Source organism: Zootoca vivipara, chromosome 12 (assembly GCF_965207765.1).
Source record: "Zootoca vivipara chromosome 12, rZooViv2.hap1.1, whole genome shotgun sequence".
In the NCBI taxonomy this organism is placed as follows: Eukaryota; Metazoa; Chordata; class Lepidosauria; order Squamata; family Lacertidae; genus Zootoca; species Zootoca vivipara.
The window spans coordinates 30597377-30613753 of NC_142595.1; the positions used below are offsets into that span (position 1 = coordinate 30597377).

The window sequence follows — 16377 nt, forward strand, 5'->3', positions numbered from 1 at the left end:
CGGCGCCTTTCGCTCCTTACGCAGTTCTTGGCAACTGTTGCTAAGGGGGCGAAACGGGGCCTTCAAGCGCTGCGAGTCCCAAACCCGTTTTGCGTTTTATGGGAGAGCGCGGGCAGCAGCGGGGGTGGGTTCAGTTTGAATGGCTGCCTTAGGCCTTAGGGAAATAACTTTCTAATTTTCTTTTTCTTTTTCATGGTAAAGTGACAGGCGGGGATTCCACGGGTATAGCTGTAGCCAGCTAGTAGAGAGGGAAATCTGGAGAAGCATTCGCCTATTGCTGCCTGTCTCCTATGGAACTGTTAAAAAAACCGACCTGCTGCCCATAATGTAAACAGCTGGTGGCTGTTAATGTATCATTTTCGTTATGTACCCATTTTATGCTGTTGACATGAAGTTGGAAGCCACCTGGAAGTGTAAAAGTCTTTCCATAAGGGTTTTGTTTTTCAACCCGTTTTTAAAAAAAGAGTTGCACAGACTGTTTGTTTGGATTGAGTTCGGGGCTCATGGTTAAGATAACAAAAATAAAATTTATTTCATTACGTTTTAAGCATTGAATTGCTGAGAGTAACCTTTAACGTGCTGCTTTCTCAATGTAAATATTAATTAATTAAGAAATTAAGCACTGTTGTTGGAGATAAGCAGGTGCACCAATTTGATTCATAGCCATTCTGTTCTGCCTGTCAGCTTCCTTTTTGCATCCAGCTGGCTGCTGGCGGATGTAAAAAAGAAATGGATATTGGTCTGAAGAAGCGTAATAGTTCTGAGTGGTTTAGAAGCTGGCATTTAAAAACAGTAACACTGGCATTGACCCAGTGAGTAAGCCATTTGTAACCCATTTTGTTCATCATTGCAAAATATGGATGTTGCTTTTTAAAAAAACTGTTTAACGTCACAAGGTGGCTGTCAAATTCACATGGGGCATATGTCCTTTTAACAGCTCCTTGCCTGGCTAGAAACAAGCATTAAAACAGATAGCTAGCAGTTCACATTGGCAAAAAATGCAATGTGTGAAATGGCTAAGGCAGCATTACAATTATGTCTGTCTTCACCTTAAGCATATCTGTGAGCCATTCACATCCTGCCATGCAGTACAGTGGTACCTTTGTTCTCAAACGCCTTGGTTCTTAAATGCCTTGGCTCGCAAACACCAAAAACCAGGAAGTAAGTGTTCCACTTTCCAAACGTTTTTCGGAAGCCAAACGTCTGATGCAGTTGTCGGCTATTGTTTCCGGGGCGCCTGCACCAATAAGCTGTGCCTTGGTTTTGGAACATTTTGGAAGTCAAACGGACTTCTGGAACGGATTAAGTTTGGCGCTTTTGTTTTTGCTATTTATTTTGCGTTTTTGTTTTCGAGGCTTTTTCGGTTAATTTGTTTTTGTGACTGCATGGAACCCAGTTCAGCTACTGATTGACTGTGTGACTGCAGAAATGGATAAAAGCCCCCCATCCAAACAATGACCATCATCAGTGCAGGTAAGAAAAACATGTAATTTTAATTTTTAACATCTGAAATACTCTTATAGTACAATACATTGATTATTGCTTTCATTTTATGGATCAATTGTCTCATTAGATAGTAAAATTCATATTAAATTGCTGTTTTAGGGGTTGTTTTTAAAAGTCTGGAACGGATTAATCAGTCTTGCATTACTTTCTATGGGAAAGTGTGCCTTGGTATTGGAACGCTTTGGTTTTGGAACGGACTTCTGGAATAGATTAGGTTTGAGAACCAAGGTACCACTGTATTTAAGAACATGATCACAGTGGGGGGAAAATCTCCTATGAGACAGGAGTGTTGTCCTACACTGACCCTGAGGGTTGGTTCTTCATCTTTTCAGTTTTTTGTCCTGTAAAAGTGTTTTCCCCATGTTCTCTGCTGGAGGTGGGGAACCAGTGGCTCTCCCAAGATGGTCAATTGCCAAGTACTAAAATGCAATGCATCATATAATTTATAGAGTAAGACACTAAGAGGGAAGATTGCTAACAAACCATAAATAAAAAGAGCACGGCCAGGTTTCACTTGTTTAGCTTTTGTGGAGAGCTGCAGGAAAGGCAAGCAAGCAAGAAGCCTAATTTTTCTCATTTCACCCATATATATTTTTTTAAAGTGGTGCACACACTATGACAACTTCAACTGCCAGAAACTACTAATCAGATACCAGAATTCTGATTTAAAGATTTCCAGATTTAGAAACAAAAGAGCAACACCAAATCAGCTGAAATATAGCTTGTCAGGGCATGCAGCCACAAGAGTTTTGGACATTGGCTTGTTACCTTTCCCACTTGTTACTGTGCCTTTAACAGCAACCCAGTACAAGGTAAGCAGATAAATATTTTCCTATCAGTTATCTCCATGACAGGCAGAAAAAACCTGGTTTCCCTGCTACCTTTGTGTTTGTCAGACAACACAAACCCAATTTCATTTCATTTCATTTGGGTGTGTGCTCTTTCAGTTTATACAGAGGTAGATCATGCTTAATGTGCCATGATGACTATCTGATAATGAGTGGGGATCCTAGAATGTGTCCAGGGATCCCTTGAGATGTACAGCTCTATAGCATATAGATGTGGAAAGGAATCATGTGAGAAGTTTGAAAGCCATTGCATAAGGCAGCCTAGATATTTGAATAGCTCTGTTAATGAGATTTGAATAGTTCTGTTAATGAGACAAAGTAACCAGTTTATTCAATTTATTCACTTCTGCCCCTGCTCCCTCATCTCTTTCCAACAGCCTCTCGCTTGTGTCTTCTGCAGGCAGAAGTATCATCTACTGGCAGCTTTCTGAATGACTTGTAGGTCAACAAGTTTCCAACTCCCAACAGTATAATACTAACAAATAAAACTGCAATTAAAAATAATTATTTTGCCATATCTGTTTGTCTGTGTCCCTCACTTGTAAAATACGACTATCACTTCATTGCCTTGACCAAGTTTTTGTGCAACCCTCCTTGACAGTTATTGAGATTCATGTTAGAAATGCCTATCTGTGATTAACTCAGATGTAGTACTTGTATATACACGTTATTCAAGTGTAGGGCTACAATGTGCAGCACATAATTGGCTCAGCCACCCCGGGGGGGGGGGGAATAACCCACAGGAAATCCCACAAGTCTCAACTCTGCCCATTTTGGTCTTTGGTTCTCAGCTCAACCACAATCATTCCTCAAACTGCAGAACCCCCAACCCCAAGAAATTCACCAAACATGTTGCATTTTCCAGAAATCTTGTACAGAGACCTCATTTGTATTGACTTTCAACACTAAGCTTAAGTTCCCATTTAGGCTTGAGTCCCAGCACTTTTCAATTTAAAATTCAATATTCAGCATGCTGAAGCCACTTGAGAAAAACATGAACAGTTTCCTCTAAGCAGGACCCTTTTATCTTGCACCTCTCAAGCCTGTTAAAGCTGCAGGGCTGCAGCTCAGTTGTAGATAACATGCTTTGTATGGAGAAGAACTCAGGTTCAAAGCCACAATATCTCAAGAGAGGGCTGAAAAAGATCTTTGCCTGAAATGCTAGAGAGCTGTTACCGTTCAATCTACATCAGGGTTTCCCAAACTTGGGTCTCTAGCTGGTTTTGGACTACAACTCCCATCATCCCTAGCAAGCATGACTGATGGTCAGGGATGATAGGAATTGTAGTCCAAAAACAGCTGGAGATCCACGTTTGGGAAACCCTGATCTATACATTATGTATAAGGCAACTTCCTATCTTCTTAGTTGACTTCCTTTGTGGACTGTGCAATGCTATTGAAACTCCAATCAGACTTAAAAAGCACAAAAGAAGTATGACATGTATTGATGAACCCAGCCTCTGCACAATACACAGAAAGGAGTAAAAATGCTTTGAAGCAGTCTTTTATTTTTCTTCTAGACCAAAAGAGTCTATGACCCTTTTGTCTGTTAGCACCAGGAACTGGGGTACACTTGGGAAGAAATGTGGTTCTGCACATGGTGAGGGGCTGGAATGGAGAATAGATAAGAGGGGCTTAACCGGAAAAAGAGGCCAAAGCAGCCTCCTGCAGCACCCAATATCAAAGGAAGACCCAAAAACATGAACTTCCCCCATTTTCTAATACATAAAAAGAGCTCACACTGCTCCACAGCACTTAGCTCCAATATTGCAACACAGCAGGGAAATGGAGAGAAGCCAGCAGTCCTGTTGATATCCGCTAACCATGTTTTCTGTCCAGTGTGGAGAAAAAACCCCAGGAATTCTGGCTGCACAGTCTTCCAACCATCAGACTGCACATACATTTGGTTCTTGCTGGAACAATGTATTTCAAACAGGATAGGGAAATGGGTGGGTTAGGGATTGAATCAAGGACTGGCCTGGCTATCCCTTTCTCACATGCAAAACAAGACATAAAAGTGTTTGGGGGAAGGACATGGTGGTGGAGTCATTGTAACTGCAAGGGCACGAGAAGCAACAGCAACCCCCATGTGAGCAGGAAGTGAGGGAATCAAGGGTATGCTTTGGATCTGCAGGCATGGGCGTGAGCTAAGCTCTCTGCTGTCATTTCATGTCACTGTCTTGAGGAACCTAAGCTGAGCCACCTCCAGGAGTCTTGAAGTTGCCCAGGTGGATCCTCTCCGGAAACACAGTTACATTATAGCAGCCACTAGTGAGAGCACAACTGAGTCTCAGTCGGTACCCCAGCACAGGCATGGGGACAGCTATCCTCAGAAAGTGTGGACAAGCTGCATGTTGGGTACTGTTTGCACAATCTGAATGGAGGGCAGGCCTTGTGGAGTTACTGGACTCGGCAGAAGTTGCACCATTTGGGAGGCGCTGTTGCTGTCCCCAGTAGGTTGGGTGCTGTCTGGGCTGCTCACCTGCAGTGTTGGCACACTCTCCAGCACTTGGAGGGTCTGTTCTCCCTGGGCACTACGGATGATTAGGAGGTTCTGCCCAGTTCCGGCACTACCCTCAGGCCCTTGCAGCTGGAGGCCAGGCAGCTCTTGCACTGTCTGGATGTTGTCCACCTCCTGCACGCACAACCGGGTCTGCTCTCCTCCTGCACTTCTCAGCACCAACACATTCTGAACTCCCTCATCGGTCTGTAAAGTTTCAAAGTGCATGTCTTGTACCCCTTCCAGGCTCTCCACCTCCCCACCCGGCCCCAGAAGCTCCTCTCCTGGAGAGTTCTGCACCACAATTAGGTCCTGGCTTTCCTCCTTCATACCAGGTCCCTGTTGGAGGTCCACCTCAGAGAGCTCATGGGAGCTGGACAGAGAAGTCCCCACCTCATTCATCTCCTGTGGTGGGCTCAAAGTCTGAAGCTGAACACTAGTCATCTCCTCTGAAGGTTGAAGTTGTTGCCCTTCCTGAGAAGAAACCAGCCCCTGGATCTGAATGGTGCCATCCAGCTGTTGGGAAGGCGAGAGGCTCTGGATTTCGACGCTGGCCAAAGGCTGATTGGAGGGGGACAGGCTGTGGATCTGCAGAGGGCTGGTTTGCTGCACGGATGGCAAGGTCTGGATCTGAATGGGGCCCACTTGCTGGGAAGGCTGGAGAGTTTGGAGCTGTAGGGTCCCTACCTGCTCAGAGGATGGCACAGCTTGGAATTGCACAGTGTTCATCTTCTGGGAAGAGGGAAGAGTTTGAATTTGCACTGTGCCAGTCTGTGGACTAGACAGGCTCTGGATCTGCACGGTGCCTCCTGATTGGGAGGTGGGCAAACTTTGGATCTGGACCGTATTCTGGGGAAGGGGCAGGCTTTGAATCTGCACAATGCCAGACTGTGTAGGATGTGGGAAGGCCTGGATCTGGATTGTGCCAGGTTGCTGTGAAGCAGGTACGGTCTGAATTTGCAAAGTGCCACCTGGCTGGGCAGTGGGAAAGCTCTGGAGGGGCTGGGGCAGGGTTTGAATCTGAATGGTGCCTGTTGGTGGAGCAGCTGGCACAGTTTGGATCTGCACTGTGCCCAGCTGCTGTTCTGGCAAGCTCTGGAGAACAATAACATTCTGTCCGCTCGTCTGTAGCCCTGGTGTCCTCTGGATTTGCACATTAGAGAGGGGCTGCACGCTGGCCCCAGTGGTACTGGGCATCAAAATGATATTTTGGCTGCCAGACACCGATGGTGGTGGTGGAGCCAACGGCACAGGTTTCTTGGCCTTACCTTGACGGACCAGGGCAGATTTCCCTGGGGTGGTAGGAGCAGCTGGCAACAGGGTAATGCTGGTGGGAGCAGTGGATGTACTGGGCACCTGGGGACTGGGCAGCAGGATAAGTTTGGGGGGTAAATTTTGGGGTGGGGGTGGCTGCGGCTGCTGCTGTATGCTGGGGATAAGTTGCAAGCCCTGTGATGTTTGCACAAGCAGGAAAGTCTGAGTGTTTGATGAAACAGGAGGGGCTGGGCTGCCGCTTAACTCCACATTCAGAGTGGCCTGCAAGTTAGGCATGATTTGCACCTCTTGAGTGGTGGCGGGTGAGGCGGCGGGGCGGCTGGGCGCCTCAGCACTGCTGTGGGTGCGGAAGTGGCGCTGCAAGTAAGAGGCCATGACAAAGGCCTTGGAGCAAACTGGGCACTGGAAGGGGCGCTCCCTCGAATGGGTGCGTCTGTGCAGCGCCAGGTTGGAGGAGTGGGTGAAGGCCTTGCCACAGTCCCGGCAACAATAGGGCCTTTCGCCAGTGTGCACCCGCTGATGTTGCCGGAGGTTGGATGTTTGCGTGAAGGACTTTCCGCAGGTCTGGCAGGCAAAGGGCCGCTCACCGGTGTGCAACTGCTGGTGCCGCCGGAGGCACGAGGTGTTCTTGAAGGCCTTGCCACAATCTTGGCAAGCATAGGGGCGTTCGCCGGTATGCTGCCGCAAATGGTACTGATAATGGGAAGCCCATTTGAATGCCATCCCGCAGGTGGAGCAAGTGAAGGCACGCAAGCCCGTGTGCACCCGCTGGTGGATGCGCAGCAGCGAGGAGCGCTTGAAGGCTTTGCCACACTCGCCACAAGCGTAGGGGCGCTCGCCCGTGTGGTCGCGCAGGTGGTAACGCAGCCCAGAGGAGCCCTTGAATGACTTCCCGCACTCTCCGCACACATAGGGGCGCTCAGGGGGTGGGGGCGGCGTCACTGTGGCTGCGGGCACTGGCTCTGCCTGTGCTGGGCATGTCACCTCTGCCTCCTCCAACCGTTGTTCAGCCGGGGGATGCGAACGCTGATGGCCCAACAGGCTGGCCAGCGTCGGGAAGGAGCGTTCACACACCATGCAGGTGTAGGTGCGATCGGATGAATGCTGGCTCTGTTGGTGCCGTGCTAAACCCGCGGCACTCTTGAAAGTTTTACTGCACACAGAGCAAGCTAGGGAGGGTGGGGGGGATGCTACAGCCGCCACCTCCTCCTGCACTGGTAGTGGCGGTGGCGGCAGAGGCAGTGGTTCTGCTGGGGCCAAGTGTACTTCCTGGTGGCTCAGCAGCTGCTCCTGCAAGGGGAAGGTGAGATGGCAGACACTACACCGAAACAGCATCTCCACAGTGGTGGTTGGTTCCTCCAAGAAGAGCTGTGCTGGAGGCGCAATGTCCCCATGAGACTCCAAGTGCCGCTGCAAATAGGTGTCCGATGCAAAAGCCTTGCCACAGATAACACAGGTGTGGGCAGGGCGGGCAGCATGTGCCGATCGGCAGTGCAGCGCCAGGTTGGAAGAGTGGGTGAAGGCCTTACCACAGTCTTGGCATCGGTAGGGCCTCTCTCCAGTATGCACCCGCTGATGCTGCCGCAGGTTGGTAGACTGCGTGAAGGCCTTGCTGCAAATGAGGCAGACATAGGGCCGCTCGCCTGTATGTGTATGGCGGTGCCGCCGCAGGCTGGAAGAGTTCTTGAAGGCCTTGTCACACGCCGGGCAAGGGTAGGGGCGTTCGCCAGTGTGCTGGCGCAAATGGTACTGGTAATGTGAGGACCACTTAAAGGCCAGGCCGCACTGAGCGCACTTGAAGGCACGTAGGCCGGTATGCACACTCTGGTGGATCTGAAGCAAGGACGACCGTTTGAATGCCTTGCCACACTTGTCACACTTGTAAGGTCGCTCCCCTGTATGTCCGCGCTGGTGGTACAGCAAGGCTGAGGACCCCTTGAAGGCCTTTGGGCACTCTGAGCACTTGTAAGGGCGTTCACCCGTGTGAGTCCTCTGGTGGTGGATGAGCCGTGATGACCATTTGAATACCTTGCCACATTCCAGGCACTCATATTGGTGGTCGCCACTGCTGCCACTGGGGCCTCCGCCTGCTGGGGCCACTGCTGGCACTGCCGCTGCCTGCATTTCTAGCTGCTGAGCTCCCACCATTGCACCAGAGTTCACCTGCTAGAAAAACAGAGATAAAGAAAGAGAGCACACCATTATTGTAACTGTCACAGACCCAGCCTCATTTATAGAGGCTTTCCTATACTGAATCATACTATTGGTCCATCTAGCTTGATACTGTCCACACAGTTTTTCCATCACTAAACAGGAGATGCTTAAAGACTGACACTGGGAGAGTCAGCATGTAAAAGCATGTGCTCTACCACTGAGCTGTGACACCTCTCCATTTGTGCTTGAGGCAGTAAAATCTGCATAGGAACTTTACTGCTTCACTTTCAAATGGGGAGCTAGCTGAGCAAACTAGCACTTACCTTACAAACTCCAGGAATTACTGGGGTGTTTCTTACACATACACCCTTAGTTAGAAATGAGAGAGTAAAATCACCTCAAATGGACCTGCCACCTTTAAAAAGCAGTGGTCGTTCAGTGATGCTCACAGGCACAGGAAGTCCTTTTGGTTTATGACTTGAAAGTGAATGTTTGAACAGCCCTGACTAAAAAAATGCAGCCTTTGAGGAGAGTATTTATTAATATTAAAATTTGCTAAGTACTGTACCAGTATTTTAAAAATGGCAGTCCTTTGCCCTACCATCACAATCTAATAGACATGATACTAGAGAGAAAAGGAAGGGAGAGGGAAGAAAATACAACTCACGATGGAACAGCTGCTCCTTCTCAGGATGAATGGGATGATCTTTACCATGACATTATGTTCTTCCTAGGAGGCTGACTCCCCCCGCCCCGCCCAAAACACACACATGGGTTAGGTCCCTACATAACAACCAATTACATAACAACCTCTGGAGCCAAGGAAGGTGAGTCAGTGGCCCTCCCAGAAGCCCAAGTTAGCATAGCCAATGGTTAAGTATAACTGAGGTTGCAATTCAACAGCATCTGGAGGGCTACAGGTTTCCAATTCCTAGACCACAGTCTGGAAAATAGACACCTTCCCATCATCATCATCATCATCACCATTCTTTCCCCACCCCTGCTCCCCAGGGATCTTCCTTCTGCTAGCAGTAAGAGTCAGCAGTTGCGGACTGTCCAGATGCCCAGGAGATGCCTCACTTGCCAAGGTCCAAAACATCTGGTGCTACCTGGCCCTGACTGCTTCAGTGTACACATTGTGTGTAGTGGGGGGGGGGGGCGGGCGTATTTTCCTTGATGGTCACCATGGAAACTTTGAACAGCAGCAGTTGGACCAGTCACAACATTGCCATTTAAATCTGGTTAGTGGCCATTTTCCACCACCAACCCTTGTCATTAATTTCTGTCAATTACCGAGGAGGTCTGCTGAGAAGACAAAGGTGAGACACAAATAATTTTAAATAAACAAGTATGGATGCCTGACATCATGCTTGGACTAGGATCACGAGAGCAAATCAGATGTGAAAAGTTTAATTACCCTGTAGGATGCCATGAAAATCTCTGAGCTTTAGTTCCTGATCTATACATGGAAATAACAGTATAGATGCATGTCCAAGGGCCACACTGGCAATAACCCACACTCGCATAGCGAAGAAGTTTTGGCTGAGGTAAATTAAATGCTGACTACACAGAATACAGAGCGCACGCAATTTAGAACACAATTCAGTGGTGTTGTTTTTTCAGGGGATTTTTAAGGCTGTCTTGTTTCACGCAATTCTCCACGACTGCATTGGGGACAATTTCCCGAGGCAGCCGCTAAAGTGTTTGAATTCCGCTCGTGTTCTTGTGTCGAAAGTTTAAGGATAGGGGACCAAAATATCCGAGCCCAGCCCTGGGAGAGATTAACCCTGCATCACTTCCCCGAGCTGCGCCACAGAGTCAGATGGCTCTCCTGACCATGAGCAGAGTGCTTTAAGGCCTCCCCTTTCTTTCCAACGTTACGTACGCTGGGGGAGGGGATTCCTTCCGGCCACCACCCCCCCGCGCGCCTTTAATTAAAAAGCGCTCTCACCACGTGCCTCCTCCACCCACCCGCCACTCAAAACAAGGCACTGTTCTGTCGGCAGACAAAAAAACAGAGGAAACCTCTCCGTGGCACACTCCCCTTTAAATGCGGGACTGCCCCTTTAAGGAACCGAGCTTTGCCGCCCCTCCCCCTTCGTTGCCGTTCGGCCTCGCGACATCTTTTCTCCCTTTCTTTCTCTGCCTCCTGTTTTTTTCCTCACCTGACCGGTCTTTTTTTTTTCCTTTCCGCACACTTCGTCTCAATAGGAGCTGGATAAGAGGGGTGCAGCGGGGCTGGGGGGGAGGGGGAGGGGCTGTCGCTCCACCCTCCCAACGGCCGGCGGTGCGAGACACCCAACCTTTAACTCGCTCACACTAACCGCCCGCGAGGGCAGCCAGCCTCACCCCTTTGCGCCGCTGCCATTGGCCACGCAAAGCATCTCGGGAGTTGTAGGCTGTTGTGTGTGGTGGAGACGCTGCCGGTCGCCATGTTCCCGCACCACGTGTTCGAGAAGCGTTTGGGGAAGGGAAAGCTCTCTGTGCCGCAGGAAAGGTGGCAGTGGCGTTTATCACGAGCGCTTTCGAGGCCTTACAAATAACTTCGTGACCTCGCTGTTGTGAGCCCGATACCACCATTGTATATATATTTATTATATGTATTATAGTGAGAATAGGAAGCTCAGGTAATTTAAGTTGTTGACCAGCTCTTGCTTCCATGTGGCCTTAGTGAACAGTGACATCACGGCTTATAATGATATCATCCTACCTTCGCAGGTATTAAATTAAATAATGGAAAATTAATATATTTGTTTATCAACTTGCTTCTACCCAGAGTATCGGGGGTAGCAATTAACAGTACCATCCTAGCCATGTATACTGAGAAGTAACTCCTACTGAATTGAATGGGGCTTGCTGACAGTCTGGGGTGGGGTATAGAAAGGAGAATTTTATCACTGACAGCTGAGGAATGGGAGAAACAGCAACGTGAAGAATTTTCTCTTTGAACTCTCAAAAAGGAATTTGAACCCTCTTTATTGTAACATATATACATATATATATATATATATACCGTATATACACACACACATGGCATGTATCTACAGCCTGCTCTTTAGTCCTAAAGAGTTCCCAGAAATATGATGCCAAATAAGACGAGTGTATCAAGTTCAAGTCTAAATCTGTTAAAAAAGTTAAATTGCCTTTGTGAAGTTGTGTAGAACACGAGTCATACCACTGCTGCGCTGTTCCCATTCTCATCCTTTATCCCCTTATTAAAAGACAGGTATGTTATCTCTTATTTAAGAAAATAAATGGCACAGCTATCCTTTATCCACTTGGGGGCAGCATTAAGTTGTATGCATTAAGTCTGCCACAACTACCTAAAGGAGATCCTGCTCACTCCCTCTCTGGTTGAAAGGATGATTAGGAAAAGTGCAATTGCAGATTATTGGCCGCTTAGAGCAGTGTTTCCCAACCAGTGTGCCTCCAGATGTTTTGGGACTACAACTCCCATCATCCTTAGCTAGCAAGACCAGTGGTCGGGAATGATGGGAGTTGTAGTCCCAAAACATCTGGAGGCACACTGGTGGGAAACACTGGCTTAGAGAGCAGCCTGGTAGGAAATCTGTTCATTTGGGAAGAAAGGACTACTACAGTTATTTGTAATAACAGCCTGCATGGATCTCTGTAGGCTACTTTACATAAAATGAGCATCCTTTCTGTTCTTGTCAAAAGGCACCAATGCAGTTCATGAATTTAGCTTGTTTCTTCCTAGAGCAATCCAATAAAATGTTTTGCTTGACCTGTTCCTTGACTTGTTCCAAGGTTCATTTTTTACATGCGTAAGCTACCCTATATTTGCTTTCATGTCTCAAAAAGGCATTGACAACAACTCTTGGTAATTTGCAAATATAATCCAATTTTTTGTTTTTTTATTCCCTACATCAGAATCCACAAAGTGTCTTGATAACCATGTAAAGCACTGGTTTGAAACACAATATTTCTTTTATATACATATCTTATATGCTTTTTCAAAACCGTGTCAAAAGCTGTTCAGAATCAGGGAGTTACAAATGAAAATATAACAATGCCAAGTAAACTTCATCATTAAAATCACATGCAAATGAAAAATATTTTAAAAACCCAAAAATAACACAGCAGCATTAAAAAAACAAAATAAACATAACAGCCAGCTAACATAATCAAGTCCCTTTTTTAAAAAAAGAAATTTTATTCGATTTTCCAAAATTAACAAGTTGAAATAAAAAACAATCTTTTATACAAAACATCTTATATTTTCATCTAATACCTTGCTCTGCCGAGCTATGACTTCCCCCCTCCCTCATGCGGGTTTCTTATTAAGTCCCTTTTTTTTTGCAGTTCCTTTATAACTTTTTAGTCAATTCGTAGGATTTATTTCAATCCTGCAAGAGTTTTTAACGATCTACAATTTTTCTCCATGTAGTCCACATATTTACTCCAGTCCTTTTGAAACCTTGTCTCCCCTTGGTCACGGATCTTGCAAGTCAATCTAGCAAGTTCAGCATAGTCCATCATTTTTATCTGCCACTCCTCAATTGTAGGTAATTCCTGTAATTTCCATTTTTGGGCTAACAACGTCCTAGCCGCGGTTGTCGCGTACATAAACAATACCTGATCTTCTTTTCTAATCTCTCCTCCTATTATTCCTAACAAAAATGCTTCCGGTTTTTTTGGAAAAGTATATCTGAACATCTTTTTCAATTCATTATATAACATTTCCCAAAATCTTTTCAAACAAGTCCCAATATAATAACTGATTAAAAAACCACCCCAACTTTTCTAATTAAAAGTGGGCTGGGAATATAGGTTTCTAAGACCCATATCAAAGAAAATGGGGAGGGGGACAAATATCTCTCATAGACAATAGAAACTGTAATATCCGGGGGGGGGGTAGGGACCAGCAGCCTGTAGCACCTAAGTTAGTCATCTCTTTCTCCACACAGTATATTCACCCTCTGTTAGTATTTTTGTACGGTACCTATGACTTGTGACAAAAGAGGCAACATGTAGACCAGTTAATGATAAAGGCATAAATACATAAATTCATAAAGCATAACAACAAAGCATGGTGCAAAACCACAATGTATTATTTAGAATAAGGTTCCTAACATCATAATCTCTATAAACAAAGTGAGTACTATAGTCTCTTAATAGTAACTGAAATAATGTCCATCTGGCAATGTAGTCTTTGAAATGACTGTCAATGCACGTCGATACACGTGAGCTGGTGCCAAGGTGATCGTAAGGACAGTGATCCGGATAATAACACTGTTTCGACTTAATCTTCCTTAGCGTTAACTACAAAAAAATAATGTCAGGGACGAGAACCCGCATGAACATGAGTCCTGATGACCAAATTCATATTTTTATACCAGCAACAGTAACCGCTAGGATTGTGTTGTTTCAAGTTTTTCCCCCTGTAAATGCCCTTCTACAATTTAGCTTGTTTCCTGCTGTGATATGTAATGCATAAATTGGCCCTCTTGATGTGGACAGGCAGAGATTGCTGTCTTTCTGTAGGGGGAATGAGATTCAAGGGCCCCTGGTCTCTTCTGATGCTTTAACTTTAAATTCATTCACACCAACGGTCTCCCACTTCTAACCCGAGGAGGGAACCCTAACAAAATTACCATAATGTCCTTTTGCAGCAGGCCAAGGGAAAGAGAGGACCTGGGTGACCTGTTGAGATGTCCCAACAGCTGAATGGCATTTTGGGGGCCAGCTTGAACTGTGTTAGCTCGCTGGAGTGGGTCCAGCATACGAATCGAGGTGCGAGAGCAGATTCCAAGCACTGTTGGTGAAAGATTACACAAACACTTTCGCTGTTACACAACAGTCCTTTGGCTGCTCTCCTGAACTGCCAGCTGGGAAGTCACAACATCAATCGTTGACAGCCTAGGCAAGTCAGGCGTCCCTTTCTCTTTCCTAATAGAAAAAGACCAACCTGTGCATTTTCTGATTAGATAGCTGTCCTTTTGTTCATGCAACCCTGGGTAGCTCAGACATACAGTGTTTACAAGGAACAAACTTTTCTTGTTCTTTCTGTGTATGCTTAAGTACTAAGTAGGCATTCTAAACTCTTGTGTCAAGAGGAGGGAGTGGTAAATATCCCAGATTATTATATTCAGAATAAAAGAATGTGATCATTTTTACTCTTGGCAAAGAGAAAGAATATTCACAGATCCTGTAGTAGTGGTATCAGTGATAAGGAGTGGTTGTCTCTTTACATTTAGCAAAAAAATTATGTGGGTTTGCACCTTGCTATATTTAATACTTCTTAATGCTCATACTATTATGCTTTACAACTGAATTTTATAGCTCGGTTCTATGCAAGTTTGGCATGACTATGAGCCCAATCTGCATAGGATTGGGTTGTATGTTTTTGTTCTCCCGCTCCAAAAATCCTAATCTAAGCATGTATTGCATAACAAGCTGTCAAATGATCTGCTAAGTAGCATTTGGGTTGAAGTGATACAATAGCTCCAGTTTAGTGAAGCAGTAAAGACCATCTGTACTGACTACAAAATGTAGAGCTGCTATGTACCAAAATCTGTCATGCCTACTTAATTTGTTCGCAGTGAACCAGAGGTTTTGCAAGAAGCTTGGGGTCTACAAGGCTTATTTGAATGACTCGACAAAAGACCCTGAGTAGCCTTTAACAGTGTGTGCCAATCTAACAAATTTAGGAGCTAGGCAGTTTACCTGAATTTCTACCAACAAACTCCAGAAAATTTGAAAACTGCAATGCCTTGTGCAATGTCAAAGCTAGAGGACCTGTCCTAAAATTGGGTAGCATCTCATCAAAGTGGGCTAGTTGGAAGGTATGAAGCTTATATAAGTTCTGGCAGGGGAGAAGGAGTGGTGAAGGGCAGAAAGACATTGAACAAGGTCTGACAAATCTAGGTTTCTGCATATGATTTACTGCATGGTGTTCTAGTACTGCCAACTCCTGTCGCAGCCACTCTGGACAAGGCCAGGGATTTAAATCAGAGATAGGAAGAAGTGCCTGGACTGGTGACAGAAGCAGAATTAGGAGTGCTTTGTGGGCACTGGGTATAGTGAGTCAATCCACCACAGAGCTACAAGGGGATGCAAGTGGGATTGCATCTGAATAGATAGCAGAGCAACCTAGAGAGAAGGAAGAAAGGGAGAAATGTGAGAGATTGCAGAGAGAAAAAGTTATGTGGAGGATGAAAGATAAAGTGGGGTATCACAGGAGGGATAGAGTGGAGTGCTAGGCACTCGGGGACACTTGTGTCAGATCCAGTAAAACAGATCCTCTTAAAACTGCATACTGTAATCATTTCAGTGTTCCCAACCTCACAAAGCACCATGAAATCACAAATTACAAATCCATTGACAGAACCTCCTCCATCCAGCACTTTCCTTCCAGCATTGCAACAATGCAAAAACATCTGACCGAGGAATGGATCCTTATACCATACTTTTTCGTGTAGAAGACTATGTTTTTTACGGTATATATTTTACAATGGAGCTAGTACCAAGTTTGAATGTGTACTAAGCACTCTGGTAATTCCTTTGCTTACAGGAGTAGGCTGCAGTGCTTCAAGAAGCAGTAAGCTTCTGGGTCTTTTTTCTGTTTAAGGTTCCCACAATGCCCTCTGATATAGTACTCTCACTCTGAGACATCATAAATGGAGGAACGCCCCAGCAGCCCAAACCTGAACCAAGCACGGGGGGGGGGGGAGTTTAATGTAGGGCCTGGGACATCCTTGCTAGGGATCTGGGGCCATGGGAGCTGCCCAAGGATGCCCTTCCCTCAGCCCTCCTGTTTCATCTTTATTTACCCCTGATTGATGACCATTTCTTGAACGGCCAGCCAGTTTTCCGTATATAAGGAAAGGGTTGGGTCCTTGTAAACTGGCTGAGAATAAACACATCACGATGTGGCAGAGGTGAGGCAACAACTTCGTTAAAAAATTCTGAGGGGGGCGGGGGAAGAGAACTGGAAGCTTAAGAAGCCCTTGGTCCCTATGTATGTGTCCCTTTTGAACATGCACAGAGGCACTCTTTCCTTTATTATGGAATCCTGTGTTGAAGGACTAAGCCCTGACATCCACGGCATTCTGGGAATAAGCTGTGCCTCAA

The 16377-nt window shown here is 46.1% G+C and overlaps 1 protein-coding gene and 1 long non-coding RNA gene across 5 annotated transcripts; one reads left to right on the forward strand and one right to left on the reverse strand.

Moving 5' to 3' along the window:
* The first annotated feature begins 14 nt into the window (after positions 1 to 14).
* Positions 15 to 2858, forward strand: LOC148683918 (uncharacterized). The gene is made up of 2 exons (XR_015946735.1): positions 15 to 1473; positions 2109 to 2858. It is a non-coding gene; the product is annotated as an uncharacterized LOC148683918 (long non-coding RNA).
* Positions 2859 to 3842: 984 nt separating this feature from the next.
* On the reverse strand, positions 3843 to 10622 carry ZNF628 (zinc finger protein 628). Of its 4 annotated transcripts, none has more exons than XM_035135979.3 (2): positions 10449 to 10622; positions 3843 to 8292 (listed from the first exon to the last, which is right to left on the reverse strand). In XM_035135979.3, the coding sequence occupies exon 2, from the start codon at positions 8275 to 8277 to the stop codon at positions 4684 to 4686; it is 3594 nt and encodes a 1197-aa protein (XP_034991870.3). In that variant the 5' UTR covers positions 8278 to 8292; positions 10449 to 10622; the 3' UTR covers positions 3843 to 4683. The 4 variants fall into 4 exon arrangements, with proteins under 4 accessions (XP_034991870.3, XP_034991869.3, XP_034991868.3 ...); XM_035135978.3 differs by having other exon boundaries at positions 3843 to 8295; XM_035135977.3 differs by having other exon boundaries at positions 8951 to 10622.
* Positions 10623 to 16377: the final 5755 nt, after the last annotated feature.